General features: G+C 42.6%; 1 protein-coding gene across 29 annotated transcripts in view; it reads left to right on the plus strand.

The window, feature by feature from the left end:
- LRRFIP1 (LRR binding FLII interacting protein 1) overlaps positions 1–13,051 on the plus strand; it is a 422,096-nt gene that overhangs the window by 146,382 nt on the left and 262,663 nt on the right. For 2 of the 29 annotated variants that reach the window (XM_069225599.1, XM_069225600.1), the window contains exon 1: positions 2,575–3,125. The exons of 25 other annotated variants lie outside the window; for them this stretch is intronic. In XM_069225599.1, the coding sequence (XP_069081700.1) occupies positions 3,081–3,125 (45 nt within the window). In that variant the 5' untranslated portion in view covers positions 2,575–3,080. Of the gene's footprint in view, positions 1–2,572; positions 3,126–13,051 lie in introns of those variants that run through there. 2 more of the 29 variants (XM_069225580.1, XM_069225595.1) reach the window with 2 other exon arrangements.

Below are 13,051 nucleotides of genomic sequence, written 5' to 3' on the forward strand. Positions count from 1 at the left end.
GAATGTGTCCCAGTGTTGGCACATAACACTGGGACAAATTCAGCATGTTTTACTGGGGCCAGCTGGATCCCTGATCAATAATTGCTGCTTGATCTGAGCTCCAGGCGGTTACTCTCATTTCCTGGACTGGACACAATAGGGAAGACATAGCATTAGACAAACCTTGCACCCAGTACATATTAGCACTTAGCATATGCTTGTTGTTACAATGTTGCACCAGTTCTGTGAGGGAGAGACTCCCACACTGCTGATATGCATGCTGTACCTTTTATAAGAAGGAAGAGAGCTTGTGTTGCAGATTCCTATGCTGTACTTTTTCTGTGAGGGAAGGAAGCTCGTGCTGCTGAATGTTGTGAAAGGAAAGAAGCTTTGAAAGCTGATTCCTATGCCATGCATTCTGTGAGGGACAGATGTTGGTACTGCTGATGCTGACTGTGTCTTTTCTGTGGGTAGGGGAACTGTGCATTGCTATTGCTCTGTAGCTGATTTGTTGCGATAAGGCCACTTTGCAGTGCCATTGCATGGTTTGTGGAAGAGGATTTCTTGCTACTGCTCAAGGTGTACCAGATATGTGTTTGACGGAAGCATGCACTACTTCTGCTTTGCTGTTCTTGTTCTCTTGAGGAAGGTAACTTGATTGCTGCTGCCCGTGGAGTACCTGTTGTATGCATGAAGGATGTTTGTGCTCCTGCTTTAAGGAATACTTATTTTCTTACAATGATGATAACTACTTTACATTACTGGCAGTCATTTGATCTGAGTATTATTGGGTACAAGATTCTGCATCATAAAAAATGCAATAGGCCCCTGGTGCATTTTTATGACCTATATTCAGGGCCACTAGAATTATGCGTCAGGAGTGAACCAAATTGTGCAGCAGGGTTGACTAAATTATGTAGCAAAAAAAGGCAAATTATGCAGTGAAATGCGCCACATTTTGTGATAATATTTCCTTATTTTTGAGATTTTTACAGAGATTCACCCCATTAGTAGCAGTTTTACACTGAAATACAGCTATAAGCAACAGAGAGAGGACCAGTCAACCTTTGCACTTTGCAAACGGTCTTCCACTTAGGAGCAACATGACGCCATGCTTTAGTAACTTTCGATCCTTTTGAGTTAGAAACATTTTTTCTTAAAATCTGCAGCAGAACATTGATTATGTGGCAAATTCAGAATTATGTGGAAAGCACTGCTGCTACAAAAGCACATAATTCGAGGTGGCCCTGCCTATGTATCACAAACATGTTAACAAATAGTGTTAATTGTTTTTGTGCCCGTTTTGTACTTGTTGTTATCTCATCTGTAACTCATCTGGGTAGTTTCCATTAGATAATATTTGGTCATAAGCGCTTGGGGAAAAATTGAGACAAATGTAATTTATTTTCAGTTCCTAGGAGGTACTAGTTCAAAAACAGTACAAATAAAGTTTGCACCAATTTCATCCCTACCACAGGGTCTCATGACCCAAATGGTCACTTACTGTCTTTGGTGTAAGAGTTAGTTTGCACTGAGATGCAAAATAACTGGAATTACTTAAGATTCAATTTCACCTCGTAATTTAGGGCCATATGTACGAAGACTTTTTCCCATAGATACAGAATGGGTAAAAACCTTTGCTACATCTGGCCCTTAGTTCCAACACATTTGAAACAGTTTGAATTAAGACATTGTAATTAACATGATAATAGATTCCTGCTGACTTGTGCAGAAGTCTAACAGTGCAATAAATAAACATTCTAGCATACGTATCCCACTATCAGCTAATGACTGAATGTGCCGCAAGAGACTATTCTGGAAAACGGGATCTGAAAAGATAGTCCTGTGAGAGCTGATTTTAACTCTCTTGCTTTAACAGAAGTGATTGGCACATAATACATAAACTGTAATAAATTAAGAACAGGAGAGATAGCACAAATATGCGTAATAAGGAAATTAAACACGTTCGTATAGGTAATGCAGCTTACCACCCATTGGGAGTATAATGGAAGCTACTGGAAGTATTCAGTTATGCAACCATGATGTTTTCTGCCTAATTATGGACCTAACACACTTGCCACACAAACCATCATCCTTTCCATAAATTGCATATTTAAGGTAAACGATTGTTTTTAGCTTAAAGAGATGAAGAGTTACAAAAAGTACAACTACATGGGACCGTTGTAGAGACTTCACAACGATCAGTTAGTCACTTTTCAGTTACTGTTCGCTGTATTCAAGCATTAAACTGGCACAAATGAGGTGCGCCCTTTACCTAGATGATTATTGAGCTGCTTCTCTGTCCCAGGTTCATTTATTAGGGAAACATTTTCCAAACAACTTAACTGTAGCCATCTGGAACTACACTAAATATGTCACGCCTGTCCACTTTGCCACAAACGTAGTATAACATTGATATATACAAACCTACGTATTCCTATGTAGAGCTGTCTCCACCCAATATATAAAGGGAGCCACAGCAAGTTATGTGTTGTGTTTTTTTTCTCGTTCACATGTTATCTAAATTTGGCTCCACTTGTCCAACTTGTTATACCGATTAGTTAGTGCCCGAGCGGTGAGAGAGCTTGAGAGGGAGAGGGAGAGAGAGGTGGAGCCGGGCAGAGCCGCGCCCTCCCGGTGAGTCAGGCGTCCTGGCACACACCGGCCGGCTCTGGAGTGCTCGAGTCGGGCGCTGCCCCGGTCTGAGGAGCCCGCAGGAAGGTGACGGGGCGTCCCCATGACGACAGCGAGCTCGGTGTGCGGCGCAGCCCCCTAGGCCATCCGCGGCCCCGGGCTCTGAGGAGCGCGGTCTCCCCCTGCAGACCTCCCGCCGCTGGGGGAAGCGCGCCACGCTGTGTGTACCTTCCGACTCCAAGCAGGTGCTCCGCCGCCGCGCCGAGGGCCTTGCAGGGCCGCACCTGTGCAACCGGTTCTACGTCCAGGGAGGCGCTGGGGCTGCCCCGAAGGTCGCCCGGGTCAAGACGGGCCGTAGGCCCTGGATCGCCGGTGACAGAGGCGGCGGCGAGACAGCGGAAACTTGCCTGCCCGGCACTGGGACGCAGCCACGGGAGGCTTAACTTGGAGCATTAGTGGAGGCCACCATGGAGGAAATGGAGAACTGCCTGAGCCCCGAGGCCCAGAGCCTGGTAAGGAAGGAAGGGGGCCACATCTGCTGTCGTCCGGGAGAATGCAAGGGGCTTGCGAGGAGACGGCTCTCTTACATTATCAAGTGTGTCTAGGGCTTCTCTGCGAAGAGACCACCGTCACCCCTTCTGTAACACCAATGGTGTCCCTTTTTAGTGTTGTGTGTCTTAATGTCAAGGGTGTCCCTTGTAGTGGTGACGCTGTCTTCTTCTTAATGCAAGGGTGTCCCTTGTAGAGGAGACGGCGTCTCTTCTGTACTGCTGGGGGTGCTCTCGTTCGTGGTGTTGAGGCTCCCTAACTGCAGGTAGTCTCCCTTGAAGCGTTTCTGTGGCTGTTCATCTAATAGCGTGACAGTGTGTAGCGACGAGTGTGCACTTCCTGTAGTGCCAAGGCTCTAGTCTTGCAGGGCTAAGGGTAGCATTCCTGTTTTGGTACTGAGTCTGTCTCTCCTGTTGTGATGCAGCGGCAGTCTCATCTGTAGTATTGCAGAGACTGTCTCTTTTTGGGCCTGTGTGTCTCTTCTTAAGTGTGGCCGCTGTCCTGTAGTGTCCCGAGAGGCCCTCATTGTGCCTCATGCTTCTGCTGTAGTTTTGCCGATGCCGTCTCTCTTGTAGTGCTGGGGCTGCTTCTGCTTGCTGAGGACGGATTTCCTGCAGTGCTAAGGGTATCCTTTTGTTGCTGCCGAGGCTCTCTCTCCTAGTGTTGCTGTGGGCAGCCTTCTAGTGCTGCGGGTGTCTCTCCCATGATGCCAAGTACGTTATTCTTACTGTACTAAGAGTTCTCTCTTGTGGTGGTTAGGGTGATTTTCCTGTTATACCGGAGGCTGAGGGTTGTTACTTAGGGATGGTCGGACGGAGATTTTCTTGTAGTTACGGAGCAAGGCGGTCAAGTGCCTCGCTTCATCTGCCACTTCCAGACTGTCCTTGCTTTTATAGTAGTGTTTGCTTCCTGTCACTTGTAGTTTAGTTCCCCCTATTATTCCAGCGTTAAAAAAGTTTACAGGCTGAAAAGCTGGGATCACAAGCTGAGGGTGTCATGAGCCACTTGGGGCCTCTCGACGGCTTCTGTCGAAGGAACTTTGCAGTGCCGTCGTATTTCTGTTGGACTGTATGAGTCAATTGGTGTTGCTCAGCTCTTCTTGAATGTGACTGTTTCAGTCAGCCCTGTATTTTCAACCAGTACATGGAGCCCGCAGGCTGTGTGAACAGTGGCACTTTATGTCCCAGCACTGTTCATGTTGTTGCCTGAAAAAAAAAAACTGAGTCAAAGTCACCTTCATGACAAAGTGCCACTTGACAGTCATGCTGGGATGCCTCTTTTGCAGCACTGGGAGAGCCTCTTATGGTGTCTTCCTTCTGTTTGTTCAAGGGGTGCCAGTCTGTGAAATCCTACCTCACTGGTACGATAGCTGGGTGGGTTAAGGCACGTGTAGCAGCAGCCTGCTGGAAACAACTGTCTCTTGTTGTAGGTCTTGCTGGAATCCTGGTTTGGGCGATCCATCATTTCACCATTTTGACTTCCACTCACTTTGGCGACAGGACGATCTGTTAATATTTACTAAAACATGTTTGCTTTTCGCCATTTTCAAACTGGCCACAGTACCTTTGAGGGAATGCCCCTGTCGGGCTTAGCGTTTCCTACATAGGAGGGTTTCATGGGCCTGATAATGATATGCCGTGAGGTTTTTCAGACATTATTTCATGACATCGAGTTGTGTAATTAGGGCTTTAAGAGGGCTGGGTCCACCCGGGTCCCAGACCCGGTAGTAATTAAAAACGGACATTGAGTTAGGTCCCTATTAGATCCCTGTCGGGTCGTATACCATTGTCTTTAGCCTTATTGCTTATTGAACATAGAATATAAATAAACGTTAAGGTAATCCGTGTCAGCGAGGTAGTTCCAATTTATATTTCACCAGATTTCGTTTAATGGTGCATTCTCTAAGAGTGTTAGCTATTGCCAGGAAGTTGTTTTTTGTATTTTTTTTTTCTTTTCTGTGTAGCATATTAGTATTGTTTAGTGCTTTATCTTAAACAGCTAACACTCATTGACGGAGCCAATACTCCTGGCTGGTTCTAGTTGTATGCCAGTTTATGTGTTACATATATATATATATATATATATATATATATATATATATATATATATATATCTCGTAATGCAATAACAGAACGCTTATAGGGGTATGAAAATACCGGTTGAGTGGCACACTATGTTAATCACAGAAATTAAGTTACGGTGTTTAATTCATTCCATTTTTACATAGGCCACGCCTCTTTTGAAACCTCCCACTTAAAGCCTTCTATGTATATGAGGCCTTTCTGATTATTATATTCACACCTTGCTACTTGTCTCTGTGTGGTTTGCTCGGACTCCTTTTTCATGTGCATCTCTGTATTCTCTCCCTCCTCTCTCGCTGCTTATTACCCAACCCCTTTCTTGACTGTCATGTGATTATATACTAAGTGTTATTGAACTATGGTGTGACAGAAAAGTGCCTGCCTCTGGGTCTGTTTTCAGACTTATTTTGTGGTATAATTGTTTCGTTTAGATATTAATGGTAAGGGCATTTCAATTTCACTAACTAGAAAGTAGAGGGCCCTTCAATGTAGCCCTTTTGTATATCTGGCTACAACGTGATCTCTTCCCCAAGACTTCCGCCTCAGAGCACCAGCAACACAATTAAAAGCAGGCTCCACTGGTGTAAACACTCCACTTAAAAGTAGGCCGCTGGTCTGTCTGCTTCAGCTACAGAACGTGTAGTATATGTGCTGGCAGTCTGGATATTTATATAAACTGAAACAAAGCACACACCCTAGAAAAGTACCCACACAGTTCTCAGCCGGATGACAGGTAAGCTTTGTTTAGCTTAAGAGGTCTTGCAAGTCTTTCCTCTTTGCAGCTCAGCTATCATGATGAAGTTCTGCTGGTTGCATTCCAGTTGGCAGGGAAGCCTTTGATCCCTGAAAACCTGGGCTTCACAGTGGCTGTGTATATTTTTTATATATATATATTTATATATATATATATATATATATATATATATATTCACAAAGGTAATTCTACATATGTACATTTACACTCATACTTTTGAGTAGCTTTACTACTTTTGGCTGTTGAACACTTATTAGTGTAAATGACTCCAAAATGTAGACTTACATGTCCCCACCCCTTGAAATAGTGGGTAGAGTCAGTAAAAACACCAAATTGGGAAAAATATTTTTAAATCTTAAATATAAATATTAACTCACATATATGTATTTTAAATATACAATGTAAAAATGCTACAGCATTAATAACACATCTAAGTTAAAAATTACTTTGTATTAAATTAAAATAACATTTTTCTGAAGTTTAGGAAAATAAATTGCACCAAAAGTACTAGAATTAAGTGATGTATATAACTAATTAATAGTGATTTAGTTATTTTTGTAATTTAATTTTAGCTGAAGTTTTAAATTGAAAACTGGCTTTATTTTATTTTAAATAATTGTCTTATTTATGATATTAAATTACATGTATTTGTATTTTCAATTTGTTTGAATACTTTCATTTATTTTTACCATTATTCCCTATGGGGTTTTATTTTAAGTCCCTACCTCCATGATTTTCTAGGGGAAGGATTTGCATTACTAGTAGTTGGCTACAAGTGATGATAGACTTACTCTAGATCTGACCCGGAGTACACTTACATTCGTTTTCGGCCATTTTTGGCTGTAGTAACAATAGAAGGACAGTATGGGAATAGCGGTCGGCTTACTATTTTGTGGATGGGTGTATGTGCTTACCTAAACCCCTCATTACTCCTCCCTTATCCCCTCCCCTTTAGTAGTAAGTATTCTTTGTTTTCCAACCACTCCCCTCTGTCTCTCCCACATTTACTACTAAAATGTATATTTATGTTTGCAGAGATCTCTGCACATACAAGGAGAGGCGGGATCATATGCCTCCACACATATGTATGTGAATGACATTTTGTAGTATATTGGTAGTAATATTCTAGTACTGTTAAGTGTTTTGCATAATGCAGTTTGTGAATGGGACCCAAAGTACTTTGGAAACAGAAGCACTTCAGTTCAATAAACACCACCTAAAAGCCTTCCTCAGTTGTGGAGTGCGTATTCCAGCTCTGAGCTGGAGTACACTTACAACTGTTTTCAGTCCTTTTTGGCTGTAGTAACTATAGAAGGGAAGTTTGTGAATAGCAGTGGGATTACTGTTTTGTGGGTGGGTGGAAGCCCTGTCCTAACACCCCCTTTTACTCCCCCTTTACCTCCACCCTTTGGTAGTAAATGGTCCCCATTGTCCATCCATTCAAATGTATAGTTACGTTTGCAGACATATCTGCACTCAGGGCAGGGATCACCACACATGAAATAAAGGTGAGACAGAGGTGTAGACCTCTAAATGTAGGTATGTGAATTGCATTGTGGAATACGTTAGTAGTAATATTGTAATACTATTAAGTATAAATTACTTTGAAAACCTAAGCACTTAAGTACATTAACTTAGTTGCGGAGTGCTTACTCCGGCTCTGAGCTGGAGAACACTTATGACGGTCTTGCTTCCTTTTTGGCAGTGGCAACTACAGAAGGACAGTTTGGGAACAGCAATGGGCTTACTCTTTTCTAGGGGGGTGGATAACCCTCCCTAACTCTCCCTAAACACCTCCTTACTCCTCCCTTTACTCCCTCCACATTAGTAATAAGTATTTTCCAGCCATTCCCCATTGTCCCGCTCACATTTACTACTAAAATGTACAGGTACGTTTCCAGAGAATTTTGCTGTTGAGGTAGGGATCTCTGCTCATAAGACAGGAGAGATGGAGACAGCCATCCTCACATAGGCGTATGAGTAGCATTTTGTAGCACGTTAGTAGTAATACTGTAGTACTATTAAGTGAACTGCATAACACAGTTTGTAAATGGGCCCCAGTGTTCTTAGAATACAGAAGCACTTCAGTTTATTAAAACACCACCTAAAAGTTTTCCTCAGTTGTGGAGTGTTTTTCTCTAGTTTGGTATGGGATGGGGGCATCATGCTTTTGCCCTAACTTAAATATGGATTCACTCTAAGTTCATTGGAAACAGTGAGGCCTTTTCTCTGAGACATTCACTGGTTTCTCGTCAGAATCCGGAGAGATTACTGTGATTTCTCTTGGGTCTCCTTACCTCAAGTAAAACTGCACTTTCACAGAAAAACCCAGATACCCAATTTGAACACTAGACACTCTTAAGTTTAAGAAGTTGAGCAGTCCTGGTGTAGTCAAGATTATAGAGGGTTTGGAACTCAGATAATATAGAACGCAATTATCTCTACAAACTCCATGTCCTGTCAGACTCTAGGTTATTGCTAGCAAATGCAGGACAGTTAAAATAATGGTGCACAAAACAACAGAAGCTCTTGGTACCTCCTGAGCAAAACCAGACCTTTAAATGCCATTACACCACTTATAGAATAAGCATATATACATTAAAATAGGATGTTGCAGCTAATGTTTATACAAAGCGGTATAGGTGGACTTGGTGAACTTGTTCAGTTCTGGGGTTTACTATTATTTCTATTCTGGTAGAAGTACCAATGACAATGCTATGATGTATCAAATTGACTAAGCAAAAATGTCCTAGTTGACCCAGTTCTCAGGACAAGGTTGGGCAACTTGGTGGATATGGTACCTGTGGGTGATTTATCCAACCAACACACCCAGGAAAATGCAGACACCCACCAAACACACATGAATGTCATCCCACCCAAGTCCAATATGTTGTGAACTGAGCCAATGGCAAATTAAAACAAGTCTTGGTATCCAGTTATTAGGAGTATGAGGCGTGTTATGGTCAGTATCCTTATTGTGATAAAGTTCAAGATCAGTGATGATGTTCATGTGGTTTCAAGTCAATGTATGGGACACCCACTCTATAATGACTGAAAACCCAAAGTATATCCAAAGGGAGTACCAGACTCCAGGCTCGTGTATAGAAACAGTTCAGTTGTGATCAAGATATTTGGTTAGCAGGCACACCCCTGGGACCGGAGCAACAACTGAATCTCTTGGCGGTTATGGGGTATAGGGTAGAATCCCACTGCAGCTTAAAATACTTGTATATCTTAAACTGTTTAGGCCAGAGCTATCACTAAGACTTCCCCAGAAACCAGTTGATGGCTGCATGCCATGACATACTACTACAGGCTTGCGGTCAAGAGAAAAAAAAAAAAAACACCCCAAAAGCTGTGAATGGTGCCAGGTGTATCGGGGATAATGCAGTCTCGCCACACTCATAATCCAGTAGAGTTTCTCTACTCCTCGACACTGGCAGACACAGCTCCTTTTTGGCCCAGTCCTTGCTAACTGAAATGCAAGGTCCATGTGGCTTCTTGGTTGTTGTTCACCTCTTTATATAAGGAGGCTCTAGACAGCTGGCCTTGCTCTTTGACTTCCATGCCGTACTGTGTTTCTCTCCACACTAGGCAGTGCACCTTATTTTACCAAGATTGCAAGAAGCATCTCTAAATCCCTGGGTCTTTCCTTCATTTGAGGGAAAAGGGAGTAAGCAGGACCTGTTATACACCTCTCCGGACTGAGGCATAGTCTTTCTGAAGTCTATAACAAGTAAAAGCATTGGATACGGCCACTATTTCCCCTGCTTATAGACAGGAGGCAGCACATAATTCATTTAAAATGTGATTGCCAATCGAGGCACAGTGCAGCTTCCTATGTTTTTTTTTTTTTAGACGCAGAGAAACAATTATCTGCTGTTGGCCTTAGGTGGTTAGGTGCCATCCAACACAAAATAGTAAGGAAACACTCTGGAATACAAAAACTGGGTGACACGAATGTTTGTATTCTCCCAGCCCAGCACACACCTAGAGTGTTTTATGTCAATGTCCCCACCACTATAGGCATGCAAAGGATCACACAGAGAAAGGAGAAAGGCAACCTGGAGAGTAATCACAGTGTGGAGCAGGCACTCACAGTTACCTCTATCGGACACCTCTGCTCCTGCTCGGTTGTACACCACACATGCAACATGGCCTTTACAGCAGATAACATTACAACCCAGGGGTAAAGGAAGGACCCCCATTTTGGGAGGGCTGCACATAGTTTACAGGGTAGAGGCCTGCAGGCATTATGTGTACAGGTAATATGGCATTTGCCCCTGAAACAAGATCATTCACCACGTAGCTTGGTATGAGGATCACACGCCACCCTCAACTATGGATGAAAGCACATTTTGTGTTCTCTTTCAAGCCAGCTGACCCTAATGCTCTGCGAGCGAACCTCACAAAATTTACAGAGCACCTCAGTGATTGTCAGAATCACTTGGAGATAAACTCGAGGAATGTTAGAAAATGTTGAGGAGAGGCACTATGAAACAGGTTAATGGCAGTTTGGAGTGAGCTGCTGCAGTGATACAGGACCAAGGTTGCTTTGACTAGCCTTGCCTCTGTTTGAGGTAGCGGGTGAAAAACAATGGACTGGAATGCAGCTGCAAGTGATTGCCAGTGGTTGAGACTGGGCTACGAATTCCACCTTTGTGTTTTCCACAGTTTCTTGTGCCAGTTTCAAAGGTATTTAGTAGGTTCCTTACGTCTTGTGCTTTAACACATGGTGCGTCTATAGCCATAAGGTCCATCTGTCCCATTCCGATCCAGTTCCTCTGCAATGAGCACTTAGATGTTCTGTGCATTCTCATTACATGCCATCTGCTCCATTTTTGGACACATCTCACCTGTTCTTGCTTAAACTGTATCAAAATGGTTTATTATTTGGGAAGGATGGGAGTGATAAATCCAAAATCTTGTCAGCTGCAACTCACAAGTTCAATAAATCTGGGCTCAATCCGTGTTTACTAAGACACAGAGTAAACAGGCTTAATTTAAGGAGAAGTCTATAAAGTATTTAGCAGTACCAAAGCAATGAAAACGTCAGAACACAACACAATAAAATAACACAACCACATTCTAAAAATAAAGACTTTTTAATTAAAGAAAATACTCAAAAATGATTACAATTTAATTAGGGGAACTGAGATATGATTTTTTTAAAAAAAGATTTAGTACAAAAAGTGTCAAGAAAAAGTAAAGAGCCAATCCAAAGTCACTGTTTATAATTAAATTAAATACACCAGTGCATATACTGGGGACCGGACAGCATTGCCCTAGTGTGCATAGTTAAAAAAGAAAAAAATAGCAATACCAAACAGCTAAAAACAGGGATTTTTCTAAGTGACCCAGAAATTTCGGCATCGAGACTGGAGATATGCACTTTTCTACCTCTTTATTCCGGAAGGCACCTTTGATCCAAGCACCAGACATATTTTCCAACTCGCCTGCACAAGACTTTTGCTTGTGTGCCTTTCACTGTGATACCTACCTACCTGCTATGCATACTGAACTGCGTAGAAGACTTTGTGGATTATTTGGTTGCTTTGCTACATGTTGTTCTCACACCCTCGTTATTGGTGTGGTTTTTAACTCCTTCTGTTTCACTATACAATTTAAAAATCATAACTTTGTTGAACTCAGTTTGTACAAGTTTGTTTGTTGCATGATAGAGAACGCTTCCACTCCTCTTACAAGTCTTGTGGTTTTACTAATCTTGATGACCAGTTTATTCATTGAGCACTCTTCCAATTTGCCAGTTTTTAAAGCCAATGGAAGTCTATAAACTATTACCCCAAAGTAGAAAGATGCTTTCCCCAAGTAAGTATGAGTATTTCCTAGAATTTCAGGCGTAATTTAAATCTAAGTCTGGAGTAAGATATAACTATTCACAGATAAAGCTTTATAACTATGATGGACCTTGTCAGATTTAGCTGCTTCTTTGGGGTACAGACAAATGTATGGAATTATCTGTTTCAGCTCTACCACTCTGTATTTTGTCTACCCCTGATAATTTTTCCATGGTAGTTTTCGAGCGATCACCAATATTTCCACTGCTGAATAAATTAAACCTGGCAGAGTGCTTAACACAGCTTGGCACGGAATCCCCAAACATGCTCCTCCTTCTATCCACAGGTAGTAAGTAATTGGTATGGCTGTGATGGGACTGCATGGGCAATGGAAGTATTTTTACTAGGAGTCATCCTGTTTATTTGGCTGTAATAGCCCAGGTTAAAACATATGTAGCCCCCCTAAAAGGGCCCTTCCTTGTCATTTGAGAATCTGTGGTGAAGTTGTGTAACTGACACCTGAGACCCATGTTGAAAGTAGGCACGTTGTGACCCCTGCTCCAGCACCAGCTAGTGTACATGACCTGTCACATCACCATGATTCCCGGTAGCCGTGAAGGAAAAATCTCAGGAATCAGCCGGTGTCCTTGGTTGGCACTCCATCGAACATTGGAAAGGGGCTGTACTGGCGAGCAGTATTCCTAACCAGCTCGTTTCTGTAACTGAATATATACTGTACCAAAGAGGCCAGTAGTTTAAAGAGCCACAACCCAGCAGAACTATGTGGACCTGGTTGGCGCTTTCAGGACATTGGTGGTGGTACCTGTTGACTTTTCTCTTTTATCCATAGATTGACCAAGTTCGAGACTTCTGTCTCAACCTACTGGACTTACCTCCCCCCTAAGAACTTGTCTGCTGATCATTAACACCTCCAGCAAGACACTATGACTAACCTCTGGACCACATTATTATACTGACCTAAAGACTATGATGGCAGGCCCAGTGAGGAGCAGCAGAAATTGCGGTGAAGGAGCTAATCCAGTGATCTGTACTGTGATAATGACAAAAAGAAGTGCACGTTGACAGAGTGAAATGTTTATCACGGCTGGTGAGCTTACATATTGCCACCGAGCAAGTGCCAATATAAGATTTTTTGAGCCCTCTCTGTGGCTGTGTCACATAGTATAAACTTAACGCCTTTCTGATGTTTAGATGGTAGCCATGACGTCTGCTGGCATCTAGTGTCTCAGGACACT

The sequence above is a fragment of the Pleurodeles waltl genome, chromosome 3_1, assembly GCF_031143425.1.
Source record: "Pleurodeles waltl isolate 20211129_DDA chromosome 3_1, aPleWal1.hap1.20221129, whole genome shotgun sequence".
Taxonomy (NCBI): Eukaryota; Metazoa; Chordata; class Amphibia; order Caudata; family Salamandridae; genus Pleurodeles; species Pleurodeles waltl.